We start from the raw sequence: 25,247 nt of genomic DNA, 5'->3' as shown, positions 1-25,247 counted from the left end.
TCAGTGACGGACAGGAGCAGGATTCCGGATCTGGAGTCAGGAATGCTCGGATCGGGATCAAAAGCAGACGAGACGAACAGACAGGGTCCTGCTCGGATGTCAGCCACTGAAGAAAGAGAGCTGACCTTTTGATCCCTTAACTTTTATAGTGAGCATGATGCATATGGAATGGAGTACCCTGGTGGTCAGTTTTGGGTCACCTGTCCCGTCTGCTCCTCCCTGAAGGTGGGACCCCTCTACGCTTCTCTGCTTCCAACCCTCTAACGGGGCAAATAGCGAAGTTAGCTGACCTTCGTTGTTACAGCAATAAGTATAAGCAAGAGGCTCTGTGCGTACCATTCCTTGGTATAATCAGGTCTTATCACTCTGAGAGTGAACACTTTCTGAACAATATGCTGTTAATTGCAGAGTTTAGTCAGTTAGAAGAGGCCCAGCTAAAAAGTAAGACTACAAAACACAAGATTGGTTCTGGTTTACCTCAAACCAGGACAGTGTTAAATCTTTAAATGGAATTGAGTTTCCAGAATTTTACTTCTGTTCATCTTGACCTTTATTCACATCTTCGGTGGCTGTGCAGGCTACTTTGTACTTCCTAAGTAATAAGTCAGCTTGCCGATTTAGTGTTGTTTTCGCATGTGGTTTATGTAATGCGTGATGTCTGTCTTTGCTTGCATTCTTGGTGTAACTGGTACCTCTTCGGAAAAGAACTTCTTAGCTAAAATACTCTCATTTTTTATTTGTGTACCTTAGTCTAGCAGGCTCTGTCTTCTAAGGAATCTAACAGAAACTTGCCTTACGTTCATGTGCTGAAGGTTGAGTCACTTTTCCAGCACTTGATGCACAAAGAATCTTTAGTTTTACTGTAGAGAATTTAGATTTAGTTGAACCCTTAATGCTCTTTCAAGGGCAGGTCTTAAAATACTCATCTTCATTTTGTTTGCCTTAATATGTTTTCTCTAATACTGAATCTGACTTTAAGCATTTATGTTACAGTGATAAAGCTTGATCAATACATATTTTGTATGTAGGGAAGACTCAGTTATGAAGACAAACTGATCTGAGTGTGCTATCTAGTTTTCCTGTAATTTTTATTGTGATAAAAATGAATAACTAATTGTATATTTCTTTACTGAAGAAATTATACAATACGTAGGTTTTTTTCATTGTTTCAGATTTTACTAAGCTCACATTTGTCAAAACCATATTTCCTGTTTAAAAGCATAATTTCTAACAAACTACTTTTTCTTACAGGACAAAGTTGACAGCATTCAGTTTTCTAACAGTGGCGACAGGTAGGTTGAAAGATGCTCAAATGTTAACAAACAATATGTTATTTTGGAATTTAGAATATGTTATTGTTCTCATCTGGAGGTTTCCAGTAAGAAGATTGCATTTGTAAAACTTCACCTATACTTCCAATACAGAGTGGAGTAAAAATTGATCTCTGATTGGCCTATCACTAACAAAGATACAGATTTTATCCTTCAGGGTAGACCCACATCTGCAACCATAAGTTGCAACTTTTTTTTTTTTTCCCCTCTTCTTGAAAGCCAGATAACTGTGACGGAGAGCAATAATAATGTACATCCAATTTGGAAGTTGTAGTTGTCTTCCTTTTAAAAGTGTTTTTCTGCAATTATACTTGTCTTTGGGGCCATCATGTTGCACTGGTCTATCTGTGCTGCTTGTATGGGTTACTTTTTAAGGCAGTACCAAAGAAAAAAGAGGCAAAACTGCTCTTTTGCTTGGTGATGCTTTCTATGGAAGGTATTGAAGATTATAATTATTATTAAAGTTAATCACAGCAAATTAGCGCACAGTCATGATATACCTGCATGCAAACTCTTTCTGTGGGAGGTATGTCAGCTGTCTTTCTCAGGATTGTGATTAACGGACTAGGGAGATTATTTTTGGATGTCTTGCACCCATGTGTTTCTTTCAGTTCCTCTCTTCAGGAATTTCCGTTCTGCTGCATTGATAGTTCAGCAGTTCATGAAATGGAAGCCTGAACTGCCATGGTTTACAGCTTGGTATCTTAAAGTAAACCAGTGGTGGTCTTCTCTTTTATACGCAGTTGTGGGTGGGAACATCTCAGGCTTTGCTGTGCTGATACATTCTTTCCTCTACTTCGGTATTTGATATTCTACAATTTCAGAATGCTTTACTTAATATACTTCATTAAAGTATTGTAATTGAAAAAGAGTTGGGGATGAAGTTGTGAATTGAGTCTAACTGTGGAACTTGCTTCTCTGTTCTGTGTGTTTTGACAAATTTATTCAGTTTTTCAGTTCAGAAAAACTCTCTTTCCTGGGATTCTGGAAAGAAAGTTAATGGTAGGGTAACTGTAAATAATTCCCTTGCACACAAATTGAAGATTTCACTTCTATCAGTCTTTTGTTGTAATGTTTTAAATTGTGGTGGCGTGTAACTCTGAATATACTTAAAAGCAAATACTTTTGAAGGTGAATTAACTATCCTTTAAAACTCCTTCAAGGTTCATAAGTGGCAGTAGAGATGGAACAGCTCGAATCTGGCGTTTTGAGCAAGCAGAATGGAGGAGTATTTTGTTGGATATGTCCGATCGATTACCAGGGTAGGTGAAGTGTTGTCTTTTTTTCATCTGTTATGTGAAGTCCGATAGTTTGAACCACAAGCACACTTAACTTACAGTCAAACTAGAGCAAGCCTTAGCGATACTATGATCAAGCAGTGTGGTCTTTGGGGGGTGAAATGAGTGTTCTGGTGATGTAATAACTTGCTAAAATTTAGTCTGTGCTTGAAAAATGCATAAATACTTACACAGCTTTCAAACGTATGCTGTGCCAAATCAATTACATTTAATTTGTTAAGGAAAAAAGTTAACAGAAAGTGCAATAGATCCTCTCTATCTGGATTTTAGTCAGACATGTGATATGTCACAGGACAAATGTTTTTAGATTAGTAAAAATAAGGTAGATGATAACCTCTTTCCAGGAGAGGTCAGGACAAAGGTAATAGGTGGGTTTCCTCAAGGACTGATCTTGCTGCCTATTTTCATTGATTCTTTTGTACTTTTAAAAAGTGCATCAATGAAATATGCTGGTGGCACACAGTTTGAATAGTGTTACATAGTTCATCTGTAATGAAGATCAGGATGTTACACGGCATTCGGTAAACCTGAAGGATGGATGATTTAAAGCAGTACAACTTCTGTAGACCGAAATGCAGAAATGAATTTGTAGGTGATTAAACGAGGGGGGAAACAAACACAAAAAACAAACCGTGGGTATACTAGTTGATTAGAGGGTGATTCCAAGCTCTTCTTGTGATACAGCCATGGGGGGAAAAAAAAGTGGTTTTACTAAAAAAGGATAAAGTATTAATATTTGAGATTTGACTGTGGCATCTCTCTGGATTAATATGTGCAATTGTAGTTATGTATAATTGAGAAAGAGTCTTTGTAAGAGAGGCTACTAGTTGACATGGAATATAGGTAACTGTTAAGGTGTGTTTCAAAGAAAGCTTGTTTCTTCAGTTGACTAAGATGCTGAGAGGGAGCATTAGAGTATCCTATAAATGTACTTTTGCAGGGAAAATGAGAAAGTAGATTGAAGTTAATACAAAATATCTTTACTTATGTTGGGAATCAGAAAAAATGCTTAGTTAATGTAGAGGTTAGCTTCTGAAATAGTTTTTAGTTGGAAAGCTCTTGACTGTAAGGTGTCCATATTTTCAAAGGATTTATGTTAGGACTCTAATTGTAGAAGAGACAAGACTCTGAAAAAGGAAAGCCTTTTTGCCTTGCATCTCAAATGGGAAAGAGCTTATGTCCTATGAAATAAGTATGCTAGAAATCCATATTTGCTTTATAGCTGATTGCTACAAAAAGAATGAAGTTTATGGGCAAAGTTTCAAAACAAATTTAATTCTTAACTTTCCTTGTCTCATTATTAACATTAGATTGAAATGGGCTGATTAAGAGTATCTCATGTCTGTTCTACTCTTTAAAATAGTGACACATGTTCAGAAGAAGACAAATTTATGAAGCCTAAAGTAACCATGATAGCTTGGAACCAAAATGATAACTATGTTGTTACGGCTGTGAATAATCATCTGCTCAAAGTGTGGAATTCCTGTACAGGACAATTGCTTCATGACTTGGTGGTATGTGACTTTACTTGCTTTTTGAAGTTGATGGTCTTTCTAGAATTGCAAAGACATGTGCTTGTTGAGTTCATAATTAGATCTGACTTGTCTTGAAAGCTCTGTATGAATGATAAAGCAAGTGCAGTGTTCTTGAATTTTTTTTAAACAAAACTAGCTGCTTCCTCCTGCTTTTGAACAATCCTGTCCCTGGCTGCTGTGTTGAACTTGCCTCTCCTGTGGAATAAATTGAAGTTTTTGTGCAGTAACGTACTTGTCCATTGAATAGTTTGCTGTCTTTTGGCAAAAGTTCCATTTTCTAAACTTCTTGCTTAAATCTAGAAAATTATTAAATTTAGGGTGATAAAGTCTTTCTGGCTGCCTGGGGTTTTGCCCTACTTATGTGCTGCAGGTAGCAGTTGGGATAGATACGCTGTGGAATTTGTGAAAGTCCGTATATTTTTGGAGGCAGTTTCTAGGGGACTAATTTTCCAAAAGTCTGAGTGTGAGGAGAGGACAGTACAGTACTTTAGGCTCTACTGTAAATATCTTATTGATGTGGATTTATGTTCTCTTGTTTGCACGTAATGTGCGATTTTTAAATTCTAGGGGCATGCAGATGAAGTATTTGTCTTGGAGACCCATCCTTTTGATTCCAGGATAATGCTGTCTGCAGGTCATGATGGCAACATCTTTATCTGGGATATTACCAAAGGCACAAAAACAAAGCATTATTTTAACATGGTAAGACCATTTCTAAACTTCTGTGTTTTTTTTCTCAACACACAGCAATGTGTTCACATACTAGTTTAAGAAATTGTCCCCAGCACGTACAACCCCTGCATCTTTTAGGTGGAAAAAACCACCAAAAACCAAGCAACCAAAACCCACCAAAAAATCCCAAACAAGCAAAACTTATGGCTCATGTTTTCTCTGCAGCTTTTAACTTTTTAATTTTTTGGTTATTGTAACTGTGGGTGGAACGTGACCAGGAGCCAGTTTTAACAGTTTTTACCGTGGCAGAAAAGGAGGGCCAGGATTGCCTCTCTTGTCTGCTTTCAGCTGCCCACTGAGAGAGACACTTCATTCTCCACCTTGAATCAGGTGCCTCTCATTGGACACTTTACTAAGCTGAGTCAGTTCACTAATCTACTGCAAAACTACTCCCTGTTTCCTTCCACTGCTACTTTCCTGTAGGGCTTCTGAGTTAAATTTGGTGAGGGAGGTTTTGACAAGTTCTGAGACAAGGAACATGAGCTGTAAGAATGTGCAGTTTGGTGTAAGGAATGTGAGGTACGGGGGAGCAGGGCAGGACATTACTTTCATCGCAGCCAGTGCCTGAGCCCTTCAGACTGCACCAGCTGATCAGGACTTTTCGGTCTGTGAGGTGGTGTGAATAGTTGACACCAGGGCTTTTCCACTCTTTGTTCCTAAAGATCTTCTTGCACCTCATTCATAGTAACAATTTTCCTTAATTGACATGAGGTGCCATCTAAAAGACTGAAAGGACCGTCATATCAGTAGTCTTATGGACAAATATTTGTACTCTCAACTGTCTTAAAAATGATATTATTACCGTAAGCATTAGTGGATTGGCTCAATTCTTCTCGAGAGCTCCTGTGACACTCACTCCATTTGACAGCTCATTGTTAACACTTACAATAGGTTATTTTCTCCGAGACTTAAGTTATGATCCTGTGTTCATGTTAATTTTTTAATCTTTTTTTTCCTGGTTACAATCAATAAGGAAATTATGTTTGTTTTTTTTTTTTCTTTAGCTTTAAGATTCCCTGTGCTTTTCTTGAAAGTGGCTTAACAAAATCAGTATCTGTTAGCGGCAGTGTATTTTTAAGCAATATATTAACAGCTTAAAAGCCTCAAAAAACTTTTATTTTTTTTCATAAGAGTAAGTTTCCATACCCTTTAATGCATCTTTTAAAACAGTGCAATTCGTGACTTAAATTTACATACCAAGGGGAAAAGAAACAAACTGAAGTAATGAGGTTTTTTGTGCTTTAATGGAGGTATATAAGAGGTGCATGACTGCTTTTGAGAGAGTAATGAATTTTTGATGCTGCGTTATTGTTTGCTCAAAAAAAATTGGTCAAACAGTCTTGAGTTTCTTTCCTTCAATGTAGATTGAAGGCCAAGGACACGGTGCTGTTTTTGACTGCAAATTTTCACCGGATGGGCAGCATTTTGCATGTACAGATTCTCACGGGCATCTGTTGATATTTGGTTTTGGCTGTAGCAGACCTTATGAAAAGGTAAGTTCAACTTTTTATTAGAACTGTTTATTCGAGCTTCTAACTGCAATTAGATTAGTCACATTTATTCCTCTAAAACATCATATGATCTAAATATAACGGGTTCCTTGATGTCTGAGAGTTCTCTTCTGTGTATGGTCCTGTCACAGCAGAAACAACCAGTGTCTTAACATTCCCTTGAGAGTAGCTTCCCAAGAACTTTTCTGGAATACTTTTTCATCTTCTAGGCAGCTAATTTGTGCGTTAATTGTTCAACCTCAAAATTACTTTTATTTCTGAAAATGGTTTATTGCACTACTGCCTAATAAACAAAAAAATAGACTGTTTGTATGTTAAGAATAACTTGCTGATTCATTTCAGTTATTAGAGCTTACAGTTCTTTAGGCCTTTCCTTATACAAGCTTATTAAAATAAGCAAAAGTAAATATTTATCCAAAAACTGTATTTTGAAATGTTAGAAAAATGTGCATGGGATAGATTCAAAAAAGCAGAACATTTATCAGCCTTGTTCCCTTTTTGTTTTGATAAGTACATGTGTTTCTGTCTTTTTCAAAATAGCTCTCAAAAGTGCAGTTCTGGCCTATGCTTTTCTTACTTCCCCCCTCAATTTTTTTAAAGTTGCAATGGTAATTCCATGTTGGTAATTTTAAAGAACTGTTTTTTTCTTGCTCTACATTCTTAGCTGAAATTGAAACTTAGTCTCTTCATCTTGCTCACCGTTGCTGGGAGCAAAATTCTGACTGTGATCTAATACTTGTGTAACCGTTTTCCTTCAGCTGCATGGATTTAACAGGCTGGTTTAGTTGCAGAGAAATTTCTGCTGGATATTGCTTGATTAAGAAATAACTTTGAGAGCTTATGTTGAACTTAAGACAATTATTTCCTTGCATGGAAACCAAGGAAATGTTTCTTAATTGTGTGTGGGGAAAAAAATAGAATGACGTGTAAAATATTTTTAAATGTAAAGCAGTGCTTCTGCTTTAAGTTACCTCAGCTTACTGTTTTCTAAAAATATTTTGTTGCCTGCAAAAGCACTATCAAAAATCAAAGCGCTGTGACACCCATGCAGGTTAATTGTAGCTATGCATAACTTTTTTTTATTTTATTTTTATTTATTTTTATTGGCAACTTGCCCTTTCTTTTACCCTTAAGGATTTTTTAGATATTTTAGCATCACTTGTTCTTCTCTGTTCTTTAGCATATTCTTTTCTTCAAATTGCTAACATAAAAACTTCATATCTTTCTAGATTCCTGATCAGATGTTCTTCCACACTGACTATCGGCCCCTTATTCGAGACTCTAACAATTACGTCCTAGATGAGCAGACTCAACAGGCTCCTCATCTCATGCCCCCTCCCTTCTTAGTAGATGTGGATGGAAACCCTCATCCAACAAAATATCAAAGATTGGTGCCAGGAAGAGAGAATTGTGCAGATGAACACTTGATTCCTCAACTTGGATATGTAGCAACAAGTAAGAACGGTATCGTTAAAGATCTACATCCAGAAATTAGAGTTACTGTAGTAATTCTGAATGAGAACAGAGTAGATATGACATAGGTGATTTAAAAATGCCATCGTTTTATGGCATGCTAACTATCGTGTGTTTATGTTTATGTAAGGTCCCACAGTGAATATGATTTTAAACAAGAAAAAAAAAATAATCGGTTGTTCAAATGGACATCTTAATTCTTATCTTTCCTGCAGGCACTGACATGCACAAACTGTTTGAATTGTAGACTCTGTAAATGTCTCATTTGGAATAAGCAATTGGAATAATTTTAAGAATGGTTTTCATTGTGTTTAGTTGTAGCACATGTCTCACTGATGTGAATAATGAGATTAATTTGCTGTAGTCAGTTAACTGAATCCATTTGTTTTGTTTGTATTACACTTGCAAGGTGATGGAGAAGTGGTTGAACAAGTTATAGGCCAACAGACAGTTGATCAGGATGAACAAGGCTTGGAGCCCAGCATTCTTGATGACATGATTAGACAATTGCAACTACAACAAGATCAAAGAACAGGAGCCGATCAAGAATCTGCTTCAAGTGGCCCCCAAAATGGGGAAGGAACACCTAGAAGAGGTTAGTACTTTCTGATAAATTCTTAGGTAATTGTTTTGTCTCCATTTTTATTACACTGTATGAAATATTTCAAACTTTAATGTTGTTTGGGGGGGCTGAGATTCCCTTAACATAGTGATATCTGGTTAAGATCTTCTTATTCATTAACACTGCCACTTCTGTAATTAAGTTACAAAACAAAGCCTTTTGCTTTTCCTTTTAAAGGGCATTAATTATATTTCTTGTAGAGTGCTGCATATTTAGTAATATTTGTAGAGTACTCAACACTTACAGGAGCCACATTTATTCTCCTCTAAAGTTTGCAAAATTAGTATTTTACCATTATTCAAACTGGGTTCTCCTCTCCCTTCTTTACAGATTTAAACCAGACACTCTTCTGAATTGTGTCCTTGTAGTTTCAATGACATAAGCTCAGTTCCACAAAAAGTGCTTTGTAGAACCTCACTAGCCTTAGAGCTGCCTGAAATGTTTCAGAACACCACCTCTGTCACATTATACTTCCTTTAACTGTATTAAAATTGTAATAGAAATAACCATTTTAAAAGTATATGTGTAATCTCACTATATTTTCTACAAGACAGATAATTTCCTGAAGGTGATAACTAGTCATCAAGTCATATACTTAGAAACGTAGAGATAAAAATGTATAAAGTATTAATTTTTTATCTTGTAGTAAGAAGAAACAAGATTACAATTCTGTGTAGTCTGGAAAAAATGTTTTTGTTTGTATATTTTAGCTTTTAGAAGACCAAGTTTCGACATCCAGTCTCCTCCCAATATTGGTCTGCGACGTAGTGGGCAAGTTGAAGGTGTGCGTCAGATGCATCAGAATGCTCCACGGAGTCAGATGGCTACTGAGCGAGACCTGCAGGCTTGGAGACGAAGAGTTGTTGTACCAGAAATACCACCAAGCTTACTCAGGTCCGTAGACAGCTTACGGGGCTGCAGATACAACTAGAGAAAACACAACGTGTTGTTTTTTCTAAATCTAATGGTATTGGACCTAAGCTAAAATTGATACATGGTACAAATCGAAATAGTTCAGTCTGATGGTCAGCTGTGCTTAAAAACTTTAAATTGTAAAGTCCATTGAACAAAAATAAGTGGAGGCTGCTCTAGTTTCATAGAGGACGATTCTCCCATATTTCAGTATTTAAAGTCAACTTAAAGGACAGCTGGATTACCTAGATTCTTTTGGTTTCCAAAATAAAGGGATATAGGTTAAATTTATTTACATTAAAGAGTTCAGAGAGATTGTGCTTTTGTGAGACTTTTGGGGGGTGATATGCTATGACCAGAATCAGAACTGGGCACTTGAAATACTAAAACAGTTGCCTTCAAAAGCACTATCAGTATGCATCTGTGAAAAGAAGAATTAATATTGATAGCTAAGTATTTCTTTTTAGTATGGTACAGCCATATGTGCTGCCACATCTCTGAAATTTTTAGAAAGCTTTCCCAAAAAAGTTGTTGGGAGGTAAATGATTGTAAAGAGAAAAATGTGGATTAAAAATGGGACTGAGGAAGTTTATTTATATTCTGATATTTGGAAGGAAGACTTTCTTAATATCAATCTTCTTTACCTGGAAATGAGAGGACATACGTTACAGATGTTTGAGTAATAATAACGTCTGAAATTAATAATGTAAAGGAATTAGGTGTTAGGGTTTTTTAGATAGATCCTCCAAAGAGAATGGATCATACAACTTTTCAGCATTGTCAAAACAGATGTAGAATTAGATTTTCCGTTACTTTCTTGTAGGAAGCAGGAAGAATATCGAATTGCGAAAGGGGAGGAAGAGAGACATCTTTATGCAACAGAGAAGAAAAAGTCATTCGAGTCGTTGGAAAAGGTATGCAGCAGCTTCAAGAAAAGGGGCATGCCGTAACCAGGGATAAGTCATAGTTGAAAAAAATGGAAGCAGACATTTCTGAAGGGATGGTCTTCAAAGGTTTCTGCTGATTCAGCTTCCACTTATTGCAGGGCAAGGTTTGATTTATTTCTACGAATACCGAGAATTCGTTTTTCTTTCAGTCTTGCCTCCTTCCATCGAAGGTATTTGGTAGTAATTTTTAAAGGCAGGCTTGATTACAGGCCATACTGGTTTTACTGCAGTTGAAGTTTCAAAGTTACAGGTCCGTGCTAAAGCACTGAGGTGCAAATGAGAATGTTCAAGGTCCTATATTTGAAGAATTATAGGCTATATGGCTCTTTCTTTGTCATTTTACTTTAGACAGCAATGTTTTGTGTATGGGGCAACTTTTTCAGACTTGCCTCATTTTGAATGATTTTTTTTCATTATCTATACTGTTTTTATAAGATAGAGGCCTGATTCACTGTGTCTTGCAGTAGAAAACAATTTGATGCAAGAATTCTACTGCACGATCCCCTTAACTGTACGGAGTTGAGGATTTCTGGTCCTCTCAGGAGGCAGTTAATGTCTTCATTCTGTAAATATATTTATCAGGCAATGTGAATGGACCAGTCATTTACAGTAGAGCAATTTCTAAGAACAACTATTAAATCTTATATTTGGATCAGCAAATTTAAAACTGTTGGCTTACAGGAAAATCATTTCTTGTGAAAAGGAGTTTTGATGTCATCAGGCTGTGATGTGATGAGTCTGTTCCAGTTTTTACTGTCAGGAGTGCTTTTAGCCACCCTTCCACCCCCATAAAAGTTTGCCACATATTTTTATGTAACTTCTTTTTTTCATTTCCCATATAAATTAGAGTGACTCTGAGTCTTCATTAATACAATCTAAGCGTAGACTGCACAGACGGAAATATCGCAATTACCGAACACGGCATAACATTGAACAACTGGAGACTTCTGATGAGGAAAGAGATAACTGCTTTGGCTTGATAGAGCAGGTAACTTCTCTTCCATGTTCTGTATTATGAACTTGAGTTCCTCAATAAGTGAAGTTTCAAGTAAATGTGCCTCTTCTCTCCTAAAGCAAGCAAGCAAAAAAAACCCCTCTTTTACTAGGGAAGGTATTTCTGTAAGTGTCAGTATTGTTAGCACTTCTCAAACCTAGTTAATTTAATAATGGCAGTCTTTCCTGTCATTTTATAAATGGCTGAACTATTTTTGCTGAGATACTTCTAAACCAAATGCGCAGTCCAAGGCAAGAAAATGATGTACGATCATGCGATGGCTTAATGTGAAGTTTGGATTTTAGATGTGTTTTGCTGTTTCTCTGAGAAAACATTCCAAATTTGTGCAAACACCTAAAACTGGAAATGTCAAAGGTTCTTGATAAAGCGTTGTTACGGCCTGGTAATGTGATTCTTCCACACAGTCTGTTTCTCCTGGCCAAGTCCTGGCTTGGGGTGAAACAGGACTTTGCTGGGGGTAGCAGGAGCTTTTGACTGTTGTATTATCAGATGCTGTAAATCAGTGGTAGGACTGCTTGGACTACAGTTGTCTTGCCTTGCACACAAAGTAGTAGTCTCAAACTGGGAAAGGGGGAAGAAGTGGAAGGAGTAGAGGAGGTTGGACTTGTTGGACTAGTTACTTTGTTAAGGAAAAATGGTGAACAAAATGGGGGATGTTCAGGTGATAATTTTGTAAGTAAGATGAAGAATTATACACTTTGAAAAAAATGGACACACTTCTCCTAGCATCTTAACAAAAAATTCCTATGTGTTTAAAAACAATAAATCATGTAAATGTAATGAAAAGTTCAGGTTTTCCTTGTTTTGGGAGTAGGGTGGAAGGGGAGTTGACAGGAGACTTCTGGCACCTGACAAATTCAAAGCACGTGAAGTGCAAATAGGAGGGTTATGTGCACTGTCCTGTAAATACTACATAAACATTTTTGAAGAAGTGATGTTAGATCTAATAAAACTAAAATTAATAATACTATAAGAAGCCAAGCTTTGATGTAATCTTTTGTTTGTTTCAATCCTACAAATGGTAGGATAAAAGAAGAGAACTGACTTAGTGAGTATTGTCCATCCTGTACACTGTATGAACAGTTCTTAGGGGGAGGACTTGTCATTCTGAAAATAACAAAGAAATAATCAGTTGGACTAATCCTAATAGTATTGAACTTGAAGTTGCAAGTGAAATCTTACTTTGTTACTTTTTTTTTTGCTTGACAACATATAGATTGAGGCACAAGCAATGCATTATACTTAGTCATTTCAGTTATGTAAAACACATTTAAGACATGAAATTAAGGCAAATAAATTGTTAAGCAACAGTCAGGAAATTACTTAAGTTGTAATATATTTTGATGTATCTTGACTATTTAGTTTTGCGTTTAAATATATGCATGAATACACCCAATTAGTACTTACTTGGTCAATCAGTTGATACTAAAATCAGAAAAATTCCCTGATTCTAAGTTGCATAACTGACAAAAAAAAAAATCTGTAACAGAAGATAGCCATGTTGTGTGCAGATGGGAGATGTGGTAGTTTTCCTTGTTTTGTTACTTTTCCAGTCTTCAAATTCTTCCTTTACGTTTTAGGGAGTTAGATTTTATTGTGTACTTTACATGACCTAATTAGAGCATCGTGAGTCTGGAATTTGAAGGACTTAAAATCGCTTGCCACTTTGTTCTGGTAAACAATGTGAACTTATCTTTAGAGTAGAAAAAAATAGAACTGTCCTGTGGTAGGGGGGATGGAAGCATTGCTTTGTCAAGAGTGGCTACGGCAGGTGGATCCACATGTAGCTAATAAAATGTGAGTGAATATACAGAAGTTAGTGATTAATAGTGCACTCCTGAGGTTAATAGGGTAAGTTGAAATCAGCTACAAAAAAGAACTATTGTAATTTCCATTTTAACAACTTTTTCTACCATATTTCTTCCGAACTTGATAATATGCAGACATGAATGGAGAATGTGGTTTTTGTTTGAAATGTGCTGTGAGAAAGTTTTGGATTGACTCTCCGTATTTTTAAATTCAGGAAGCCGAAGAAAGTGAGGGTTCTGGCTCATCTGATGAAGAGGAAGAATGGAGAAGTGACAAGAAAAGCAACAGTAATAGTTCTAGGTAAAAGTGAACAAACAAATACCAGCTTTTAGCGTAAGGAGTTTTGCTTGAATTTTGGCAAGTTAAAAGTGTAGAAGTTCTGTTGTGCTTTGTATGTAATAATGCTTTGTTAGGATACTGTACTGACACGTTGCACTGTTATTTAGCATTCCATTTCACCAAAGCATTTCTGTCTTTTAAAGTAGTTTCAAATCCTTCTGCATCTTTTGCTAGTAGGCAAGCAGAAGGAAGATAGCCTGGAATGTTTTTTGTAGTATGCTTTGTTCTGTTGCGTCTTCAAGGGGTAGGGGGTTTTGTTTGGTTTTGGGTTTTTTTGTTGTGTTGTATTGGTTTTTTTAATAACGCAGCAACAGTCAGTTGATCTTGGAAAAATGCTTGGTTGACAAAAATATTAATTTTTATAAGGTTACAATTTTATTTAGAATTGAAGTTACAGATTTTAATCACTTTACTATGGCTTTTTTAGATATTCTTTCTAGAACTCTGTGGTAGTAGAACTAAAAAATACTGAGAGGAAAAAAGCAAATGTGTACCTGTGAGATTTGTATAACTGTCTTCAAAGAATTTAAGTAGTATTTGGCTAGTGTCTTCTTTAGGGAAGGCTCTTAACTAGTCCAGAATTTCATTGCACAACTCTCTTGAATAAAATTACTGATTGTAGAATTCACCAAACTTGATGAATACTAACTTTTAAAACACATGCTTTGAATTATTGTGTTGCCAAAAAATTATGTTGAACATCAAGTGAAGTAATTGTTACAACAGGTCAAAGCAATTTTAGTTCTTTTGATAAGTGCTTTCAACAGCAATCTACATTTGCTGATATTTATCTAAGAGAATTTAGCATTCTGAAATATTGACAGCTTCGTTCTATGTTTGTATTTTCCCTGACCTCATCCACTATGGACAGTGATTCTTCAAGTAGATATTCTGACTGGATCGCTGATGCAGGGATTAACCTACAACCTCCCGTACGGACTTCTCGACGGAAAGCTATCAGATATTGCAGTACTTCAGAAGATGAAGTATCAGCAGAGAAATCATCTCCTCCAAAGAGAAGAAGAAGAAAAAGAAGAAAAAAGCCCAAACCAAAAAAGCAAGAGGAGGTATACAGTTAATTTCTTCTCCTCGCTCTTTAATAAATTTCTCTTAGGTTTTTAGACCTCTTCACTGGAAACTGTTGAAAGTAATTGTTATTGCCATTGGGCAAGATATTGGTATGACTACGTACAGTGTATCCAGTGCATCCTTAATTAATTTGAGACCATTCCAAATGCAAGGTATCTGCTGATTTGTACGGAAGAATCTGCCTTCCAAGTGAAGTCACTTTCACTTTTCAAATAAAAAGCATTCTCAGGGTTGCTGGTATCAAAAGGAGAAATGCGATTATTAAATAGCTGTACAGAATGTTAGACTAAAACCCTGTTAAATGGTCTAGTTTTAAGTAACATCTCGTTTTAAAAACTTGGGGGATATAGTCACTGTATTTATGGTGGCCATTTATACTTGGGTTGAATTTTTAATTTTGTATAAGTTACAAGAATTATCCTTTTTTAAATTACAATATTTGCTCTTTTCTAACATAGAGGCAAACATTTTTTTTATTTTTTAATGCTTGGGGTAATTTTGGTATGTCTCCCTTTCACCTTCTTCCAAGTATTCTCAAAATGATATTTTTGGAACTGTTTTAATATGGATATTTACTGTGCAATATCTCATAATTCTTCATCTTCAAATAGTTTCTTGCAGCTTTATAGATTTTTAAGTGGGCACTGAGACTGACATCTAAATTATAAAACTTTACTTTTCTTAAGACCTGCATATTAGTAATCTTGCTCATTCAAATCTTCATATAGGAAAGGAATGCTTAGTACTAGAAATAGTTACAATTTCTTGGAGGAACTTAGCTAATGCATTTTGGAAATGTACGTTAGTCTTTTACAAGTTAAGTTTCTGTCTGCCAAATTAAAATGGAGTGACTTGTTTTGATGTCATGTCAGCAGTATGTCCATTATGTCTAATTTTGCTCTCTATTAAATATGAAGGCTAATGCTCCAACACAACCAGTAAACTTGGAATTGTCATATGATTGGCATCCTCCTGTTTGGATAACAGACACAGCTCTTCGAAGATCCCCTTTTGTTCCTCAGATGGGCGATGAGGTAGGAATATTGATTAAAATCTTTAAATGCTCGTGTTAAATAACATTTTTCTAGGTACTAAATATAGGGTAACATTTACTGTTTGGTTTTCTTTTGTTTGGGTTTGTTATTTTTTTTAGGTAATATATTTCCGACAAGGACACGAAGCTTACATTGAAGCAGTTAGAAGAAATAACATTTATGAACTGAATCCACATAAGGAGCCATGGAGAAAAGTAGTCCTTAGGGTAGGTCTGCATTGAAGATACTGTGAGTTCATTACTAATAGTCTGTGAATGAAGAGTTGGCAAAACATCGATTTGTGAGGTTATGCTGTTTCCTATAATGTTTCCCTATGGAAATAATAGGGGAAAGTGTCTTCAATTACCAGAGTATCTTCAGAGTTACCTGTGGGAAGCCCGAATGTAAATAGCTGTATTAAAATTGCCAAGTCTGACAGACTATCTTCCATTGAAATCTCAAATGCAGTTTCAATGTTTTTGGGTTTTTGGGTGTGGGCACAATTCATATGATAGGTTAACTAATGTTAAATTAATAGCTCTGTGCATAGTCCAGAACGTAATATTGCTGAAACTGTTTGTTCTTACCTGTAGGATCAGGAATTGGTGAAAATTGTTGGAATTAGATATGAAGTTGGTCCTCCCACATTGTGTTGCCTGAAGCTTGCCTTCATAGATCATGCCACCGGAAAACATACAGACAAATCATTTTCCATCAGGTATGTTCATCTTTATTTTTCTGAGAAGTAGAAGTACATTTCTTTTTAAGCTTCTTCCTAAAGCCCTAAGGTGCATACATGAAAAGGATTATTTTTTTTATCTAGATACCATGATATGCCAGATGTTATTGACTTCCTTATATTACGTCAGTTCTATGATGAAGCACGGCAAAGGAACTGGCAAGCTTGTAAGTGTGTTTTCTAAGTATTTGACTAAACGATTTGGAAATCAGAAGTTTTTCCTTGGCTAATTGCTGAATATGCTAGATGCTATATGCTTGTAACTTCAGAGGGCTCTCTGGTACGTAAGGTCCCTTTGCCCATTAGAAATTTGAGTCTACTAACTGCTCTACTAAGCATTTTGGAGGGATTACCATAGATCTAAGATAAGTCTTCAAAACGTATATTGAGGCTCTAGTGCTCCCTTTTCTTATTTTATAGCTAAGTAGCAAACTTCTTTAGATTTCAGCACTCGTAGTTTTTTGGCATAATAAGTTGTATCATCTTTTATTGAGTATCAGTGGGTTTAGAACTTTAAACTGAAATACATTGATCAAAAGACTTTTTAATTGCATGTAGAAGAAGCATAGTTAAATAATTTTTCTTAGTAGAATATCTGAGTGGACTTTTTTTGCTCTAGCTGATAGGTTCCGATCAATTATTGATGATGCTTGGTGGTTTGGAACAGTGTTGGGTCAAGAACCGTATCAGCCTCAATATCCGGATAGTCACTTTCAGTGTTACAGTGTTAAGTAAGTATAAAAAGATTTTTAAAACTTCTAATGTTGGTAGTGAGGGTTGCCTCTTACGTAGCTGGCTCATTTGATATGAGAATGTATAAAATGTTCAAATTATTTTACTGGTTGTATTATCAATTCTTAATGGTTTCAAGTTGCTTGTCTCGCACAATGTGTGTAAGTAATAACTTGTGGCAACTTTTTAGTGAATAATAATATGGTGAAAGAAGTTACTGACCTCTTTCACATTTGTGAATCACTTTCTGTAATGGCTAACTGCTGAATCTCTTCCATGAAGCAAGCAATGCGATTTCCAGTGTACATTAATTACTGTTCTTCATTGATAATTGGTTTTGGATGGGGCATGCTGAATCTCTTCTGTTGTTGCTGACATCATGATCCTTATGCTTGAAATTCACGCTTCTGTCTTTCACATTATAGTCCACAGGAGCAAGTATACATGTAAGATGATCCTATGCGATCACTTGAGACTACTCTAGAGGATGTTTCCAAACATTGCTCTCTCTTCAGGCTTGACACGTGAATGTGAATGCAGAACTTGAGTCTCTTCACTGCCTAGTGGTATTCTGCCATATTCCCTATTGTGTAGATCCCACTTGCAATTTCACCTTTTGATTTACTCTTTGGGTTATATTTAGCTAGATAACTGGCAGATAATGTAACCTTGTGTTACCTGTAACAGACAAATCCCTTTGACCGGCCTTCTTGTCAGGAGATAATACTGCCTAGATGAAGGCATATAGTATGAAGTGCATTGTTCAAAATATGGCAAATTGAGCAAATCAAGGGTATTAGAGTAGAAAAAACCTGAAACAGGAAAGGCCAGGAACATCCAAATCAAACTGGTAACAAGATAGTTGGACCCATACCTTGTTTGCCAAGGCATGTTCTGAAAAATGACTCCCTAATATCCCCCTGTGGCGGTTTGATTTAGTGGTGGTCCTGTGCACCTTCTTTCATGTCAACAAAGAGATCCTTCACACAAAGGAGAAAAAGGATGAACAAAGATAACTCTGGACATCAGTGTTCACAGTCAGAATATTGTCCTTGTCCTGCCCTGTCCAAGTTGTCTGTAATGCTTCTGGGATCTTGCTTTGGATTACCCCAGCAAGGGAGGACTGTAAGGAGAGTAATCAGCAAATACATAATATTGTTATTTCTGCCATGACCAGAGATTCCTCCCATATCTTCTACAGTATATTTGATATTCGCTCATCCCAAACAAAGGAAGTACTTGTAGCTAATAGACAGTTTGTGAGACTGCCAAGATTGTGTTTTGTGTTACATATGTTGGTTCCTTGTCTCAATTACTTTACCTGTCATCTATCCTGTTGCTTTTCCTTAGTGGGAAGGCGTAAGTAACTTCCATATTGAAGTTCTTGCCTGTATGCTTTTGGCAAGTGAATTTTCACTTTAGCTTCTACAGCTACGGTTAGCAAATTGACACTGTTGATGTGCCATAAATAAGAGGCATCAACATTAATTCTCTACAACAGATCATCTGGACGACTTCATGTTTCTGACAGTGATAAAGCTAAGACCGTTCCACATCTCTCACATCTGTCAGTATGTGAATACCTGTTTTTTCTTTCTGACAGTTCCTTAATCGCCCACAATGAGAAAACACATGTAGATGAAAAACTGAAATCCAGACTATCTGTAGATTGATTTCTTGCCCTCATGTTGTTCTTCTTCGGACTCTTCTCTTTCTTAAAGAGAGGATCTTCACAAACTAAAATGGTGCTGGATGCTTACTGACATCTTAACTCGTCTCCCAGGCCTGAGGGATAGTCTACTTGGAGGATATCACCTGCAGGTGATGAAAGGGTTAAAATATTCCAGTTACTGGCTAATATTTTTTCCCTTGTTTTGTAAAATGCTATACAGAGGAAAAAAAAATCCACCGAGTCCAGGTACCAGTATGAAAATACAACTAAATCTTATTTCACAGTACTAAATTTTATCTTTTTAGATAGCTCAAACCCTTTGATATGCTACCATGGGGAATATATGTTACCTTTCATATGTTTTGGTGTGTTAGCACAGTTGTTCCTTAAGAGTAAGTTTAGATGGGGTTTTGGTCGTTTTCTTGGCCAGTTCAAAAACAGGTTTTCAATTATGAAAAAGAGCTTATAGCCAGTTTCCTAGACTCCTTTCTTCTATGAACACTGAAGGATATTTCAGTATTTTAATGCACCAGCTTTTAACAGAGGAGAGTTTAGAGCTGCTCTGAAGTTAGCTTAATAATTGAATAGGTAAGGACTGCAGTGCTCTTTAAAAGCCCTTTCAAAAGAGAGCTCTTTAAAGATTTATCATAGAATGGTTGGTGTTAGAAGGGGCCTTAAAGACCATCTAGTTCCAAACCCCTGCCACTGGATGCAAAAAGATTTTTAAATACACTGCATTTTACATCTGTTTAAATGGGAAAAAACAACCTAAACACAAATGGTTGTGACCGTCTTGGAAAAAATGCAGTATGCTGTCTGTCTGCTTCAGTCAGGATTTGGGTTATGGTGCTTTTTTAGAGGGTAGAATTTTGCTCATCCAGCTGAGTGAGTATCTGCGGTTGTTCTTTGCTACTTCTGAGACAAAGAGCTTCATTGGAATAGAAGTGCTTTCTATTTTATACCAGAAACAACCTTTGAAAGTTGGCTTCCCAAACAGTCAATAATGGAGAATGTGGGAAACACATTTGAATGAGATGAAGAGGCGTAATTGCTACATAACTTAACTGAAAGTCATATCAGTAAGCAGGTTGTCACACACTTAAGAATCCTCTCAAATTATCACCACACTGTTGTATAGCTAATAAATAAGTAGAAGGTGTATAAATTGAATGTTTTGTTATTTTATTGGCCAGACAAAAATAGCTATTTATGTAGAAGCAGCTTTATATATTACTAAGTTGCATTACCTGGATAAATGGAGCTTAAGTGGAACTAAATGGGTCTTAAACTGTACTAAACTGTATTGATAAAGACTTTCATGCAATATTATGAAGTAGTATATACATTTATGAATACCAACAACTTCTGAATTACTGTACATTAACTGGGGAGGACAACTGAACAGACAAACCGTCAGAGCCTAATGGAGAGGTGCTCTTGCCTGCACAGAGTTTTAGTTATATTATGAGGATGATCACCTCAGTTTTCAGTTTGTTTGAAATATACACAGGAGGTATTAGACCAAATATCTAAGTTTATTAACTCATAAGAAGTAGATGGCATTCACCCAGGCATTTGAAGAACTCTGATATGAAACTCCTGGCAAAGTTGCAAACTGTCGTACAGTTGGATCCTGTAGTAGAGGACTAGCAGATTGCTGTTGTAACTCCTGCCAACAGAAAAGGCTCTTGAGGGCAATTGGTGAACTGTAGACAGATACATTTGACTTCAGGTTCTGGTATGTGCCTATAATAAAGAATACTACTATTGAGCATAAGGATATACCCACCTGTAGGAAAGAGCCAGCGCTGCATCTATACAGGGAAGTTCTGCCTCTTTACCCCTTTTGAAGTTCTGTGACTTTGTTAATAAGTGTATGAATAAAGTGGACAGCATATATTTAGATTTTTATTTTTTTTAAGAAGTCCTTGACAGGGTTTCTCTTCAAGAGATGTTAAAGAAGCCACGATGACATAGGATTGGAGCAAATACTTTCTATGTGTTGAAAACTGGTTAAAGGATAGGGTGCAAAAGAGTGATTCCTAACTATCATATTTCAGGCTAGAGTAGTGGACTTCTCCAGGAATTTGTGCTGGTACCAGCTTTACTCAGTGTCCTTCCAAGCCTGTTGGAGGGCATACACAGTGAAATATCCAAGGTCTGTAAATATCACAAGTCATTTCAGGTAGTAGTCAAATGTCACCCTAAAGGTGAGGACTTCCAGAAGGACGTCGTAAAACTAACTGAGTAGAAAAGTGCCAGATAATTTTCAGCGCAGATGTATGTTAGGTAGGACACCTGAGGGACAGTGGCTTATATGACATTGAGCTCACCAGTAGATTCAGCTGCAGACAGAAATGTTAAGGTAGTTATTGACAGTTCTCAAAAACATCAGCTATGTGTGCAGTGGCAGCTACACAAACCAACAAGGTGTTGGCCACCATCAGAAAGGATATCAAGGACAAAAACAGTATTGCTCACTGCTTTCTAGCACTGTGGTATGCTGATGTCTTCATCCATTTTGTGTCTCAGCATCTAAAGGTGAAAGGGGTGTGTTCATAGTTCACAAAATCATAAAGGTGATAAGCAAGGTGAATAGAAAATTATTATTCACCAAAATCAGTAGTAACAGAACTAGAGGTGCATGTTGAAATCTGTAGGGAATTTGTTTAAAAGATTTTAGATTTGTTGTTTTTTTTTTTTAACACTGTGTGTACTGAACTTTGGAAATACGTTTACACAGGAGGCTGTCAAAACAGTATTAGCAGGTTCAAAAAGGTATTAGATAGAAATAAACAGATACTAAAGGGAATAGTTTGGGGTGTATTCACAAACATGCCTAGAGGAATAAAATGATCATGAATGCTGTAAGTATGAGTAGAATGGACTTGTACCAGGATCGTACTGTCTCTGTAAATAGCATCTCCCAATAATAGTTTTAAAGACACAAATTAATGATCTAGATGGACTAGTAGGGTGTTTCTTATCTTTGAAATACCAAAATTCATTGGTATTTTTTGTGTTGTTAAAAACATGTAAAAATCTGCCCAAATGTGGTAGGATTTGGAGAGATCTCAAAATGGTATTCATACCTAATAGTTAAGTATCAGAGTAAATATACAGATACGCTATCATTATTAACTATGTTTGCCTTTGCTTCCTCTTGGTCCTTACTTAACTGTAGTTTCTTCATTTTTATACTTACTCTTTTCTTTGTCTTCATCCAGTATGCCTTATAAAATGAAATGTTAATATACCAAATACCTTACTTACTGTTCTTCCTTCCTCTGAAGTGTTCCACGGACTTGCACAACTACTGTTGTGGTTAGCAAAAAAAAAAAAAAAAAAATCCTCTCCTCTGTGTTTTTTTTCTTCTGTCTTCCTCTTGATGATGTTATCTCATTTTTCCAAGTGTATGGCTTGCTTTTCTTTTGCAACTTCTTGATACAGGCTTTGTAAAATTGATTTTTATGTCAGGTAAGTTGCATATAGCCAAAGTCACGAGCACAATTTAAATTTGAAATTCGTTATGAAGAATGCTTCCTTTTTGCACTGTGACAGCTGATTGCTAGCTAATGCTTTTGTTTATATGCATGTTTATTTGGTATATTTTATTAATATCTAAAAATAGCTGTGATTTAAATATGTTTGGAGGGAATACTTCTAAGTCAAGATAACTTTAATTTTTATTTATTATTTTTTTAATTTGTTAATCAGATGGGACAATGGTGAAATTGAAAAGCTTAGCCCGTGGGACATGGAACCAGTTCCTGATAATGGTAGGTAGAAATTCACTTAATAAAGCAGTTTAATGTGCTTCTCCCTCTTTCCAGTTCCTTTGTTTCATGCAGGTAGTGGACCTTAGATGACTCCTGTCTTTCTTGCAACTCTTGCCACTAAGTCATCTGAGTACAGTGCATATCTATTCAGCAGGTGGAACTAATATGGTAATAGTTATCCTTTAAATTACAGAGAATGTCAGCAGGGTGGTTTTGTGCGTTTAGGCAATAAAGTTCTTAAAGACAGTCTTGCTTCAGATTTGGTGAAATACCTTGAATATACCTGTATTTTTTCCCTTTGCATCTTTCAGAGCAACATTAAAGGAAATACTTTGAATGTGTAGTTTTGGCTTATGCAACCTGCTACTTCCAAATGTCAAGTCGCAAAAACGTATCAAGTTTCAAAAAACTAGTTTGTTGTATACATTATACTATAAGGGGACAGGAGAAGAATACGTATAAAATAATTTCCAGTCAGCAAATCCTTACTGCGTATAGTTTAAAACCAGCAATTTATAAAGTTTTCTGATCAAATCCAAATTAACTGTAAGTGAAACAGTTGCATTCCTGGTTTGTTTTAGGAAATTAAGCTGTCTAGTGCTTGTCAGTACCAGCTGGGTGGAGGGAGGAAAGTTTGTGAAATACTGAGAGTAGTTACTAAATAAGCTGTCAAAAAGATATTAATTTTCTTAATGAGCTTTGCTAGGAGTTAGCTTGTTTTGTAGACCTCAGAAAGGCTTATGCTATATTCTTTTCTTAAATATAAATATATTGTACACATGCAGATGTTCTCAGTAGCCACCTGTCTAATCTTGGAAGTGTTAGCTGGCTGCTTCAGTCATATTTTATGGTGACGAATTCTGCAAAACAGTCTGAAATCAAAATGTGAAATGGAAATCTTTATGCATTTCAGTTTGTGGAAAGCAAGTAATCGGCAGGATTTTCGTTTTACACACACATGCAGATTTAATTGAAACATTCTGTTTTCTCATCACCAACGTCTGTCTCCTTCTGACATACAGAAGCTTTTCTTTACTCATTATGAACTGGTTAATACTCCCCATATATATCACTGAGACAGTCATATTACTGTTAGAGGCTTACAAGCCTTACATGTGAACTTAAGTCAGGATTTATTTTTTTAACAGGATAAATTGTGTCAATTTCTTCTGAACACTGCATACTATGGTTTAAGTTGTTGTTCATAGTAGTGTATTAACTACCACTTCTTCCTCCCATGGATTGAAATATAGTAGCGTTCTCAACTGCTTAAGTTTGATAGCAAAAGGGAACTAGAATTCTTAAAATTGCTCCACTGGCAATGTAATGACAGAGACATCCTACAGATGCTAATTTAAATCTGGATGGTATTACCTGTTTAAGTCATCATTTACTCTCTGTATCAGAGGCAAACTGTAATTTATTTTTGATCTAATAAGTTGTTACTTTGCCATGTTAAGAGTTTAATGTTTGAGTCATCTGAGGAGCTACAACTTTACTATAGGAAAACTGTGAAAGGACACACCAAACAAAAAACCAACCAAACAAAAACAACAAAAAAAGTGCTAAAAGGTAGTGTGCCTTTTCTGGATAAGGTCAAAAAATTTAGAAGAGCATCCTTTGAACAGGTCAATGATAAGTACCACTGCAACCACTAGACTAGATGAAGAACAAAAATTGTCTGAAGACAATACAGAGCTCCTTGTTTTCTACCTTTCTTTCCAGGCAGAAAATAGCACTCTGTAGGGAAGTAAAACTCTTACAGAAAGGTTTTGTGCATTTCTAGACAGCATTATTATGTTAACAATATAGTATAAAACTGGATTAAACCCCTTCTTTGCTTCCTCTTCCTTTCTTCAATTGAATGACTTACAGATCAAATTGAAACTGTACCTCATGTTTGCCGCTTGAAATATTTATTCTTTATTTTGTTCAGTTTACTAAGACAGATGTGGTAGAAGAACAGCACTGAAGTTAGACTAACTAGCAGGTCACAACTTTAATTTGTTACCTTTCGTATCCTTCAAGCCTAAATGTTGTCTCATGATTATCAAGGTACAGTATCAGATGTCAAACTCTTGTTCTTGTCAGGGACAATTCTGTCAAGACCAGGAAAAGCTGGTGCATATGGACCTGAAAGTTGTTTTCAGCAGCCTGCTTACTAAACCACTGTTGGTGTGGACTGGCTGTTACGAAAAGTCTTCTGTGTCACGTACCAGGGTGCTGCAAAGAATGCAAAGCAGAGATCTTTACATGCTTGCTGAGAAGGACAGAGTTTTGTTTGTTTTAGTCTGTCATTCTGCTTTAGTTGTTACTCCTGCAGGAGAAAATCCCCCTTGAGCGCTTATGCAATGGAGTACCAGATACCATATGAGTTCTTCTTGACACAACCCTATGTAAGTGTAGAAGCATTACTTGCTGCTTTCTCTTAGTGTTGTATTCAGGAAGTTTGGTTGCAGAATTTGGTTTGGCTCAAGGATGAGTTAGAAGGATTGCGTGAGTGAGTCCCCTCTGCCCCTTCAGCTTTTCCTAGCACCTTTTTGTATTTTACCCATTCGTTTCTTGAAGAACTGCTTCATCTTTAGTATGATTTCAGTGTATAGCAAATACTGTTAGGGCTCTATCAATACTATAATGAACAGAGAACTAGAAATGACTTTGGGTTATTAAAATTAACA

At 36.2% G+C, this 25,247-nt stretch overlaps 1 protein-coding gene across 3 annotated transcripts in view; it reads left to right on the top strand.

The window, feature by feature from the left end:
- The window catches only part of BRWD1 (bromodomain and WD repeat domain containing 1), a 59,013-nt gene that overhangs the window by 12,879 nt on the left and 20,887 nt on the right, over positions 1-25,247 (top strand). The window contains exons 2-20 of one of the 3 annotated variants that reach the window (XM_074602232.1): positions 150-225; positions 1,252-1,292; positions 2,495-2,593; positions 3,993-4,143; positions 4,732-4,866; positions 6,261-6,389; positions 7,637-7,862; positions 8,290-8,475; positions 9,213-9,396; positions 10,238-10,328; positions 11,209-11,349; positions 13,400-13,485; positions 14,396-14,591; positions 15,531-15,647; positions 15,767-15,874; positions 16,241-16,365; positions 16,471-16,553; positions 17,006-17,117; positions 22,508-22,569. In XM_074602232.1, the coding sequence (XP_074458333.1) occupies positions 150-225; positions 1,252-1,292; positions 2,495-2,593; positions 3,993-4,143; positions 4,732-4,866; positions 6,261-6,389; positions 7,637-7,862; positions 8,290-8,475; positions 9,213-9,396; positions 10,238-10,328; positions 11,209-11,349; positions 13,400-13,485; positions 14,396-14,591; positions 15,531-15,647; positions 15,767-15,874; positions 16,241-16,365; positions 16,471-16,553; positions 17,006-17,117; positions 22,508-22,569 (2,348 nt within the window). Of the gene's footprint in view, positions 1-149; positions 226-1,251; positions 1,293-2,494; positions 2,594-3,992; positions 4,144-4,731; positions 4,867-6,260; positions 6,390-7,636; positions 7,863-8,289; positions 8,476-9,212; positions 9,397-10,237; positions 10,329-11,208; positions 11,350-13,399; positions 13,486-14,395; positions 14,592-15,530; positions 15,648-15,766; positions 15,875-16,240; positions 16,366-16,470; positions 16,554-17,005; positions 17,118-22,507; positions 22,570-25,247 lie in introns of those variants that run through there. The other 2 variants (XM_074602223.1, XR_012589271.1) reach the window with 2 other exon arrangements.

The sequence above is a fragment of the Larus michahellis genome, chromosome 1 (genome assembly GCF_964199755.1).
Source record: "Larus michahellis chromosome 1, bLarMic1.1, whole genome shotgun sequence".
Lineage (NCBI taxonomy): Eukaryota > Metazoa > Chordata > Aves > Charadriiformes > Laridae > Larus > Larus michahellis.
The sequence above is the reverse complement of the archived record's forward strand: the minus strand, read 5'-3'. Positions and strand labels throughout refer to the sequence as shown.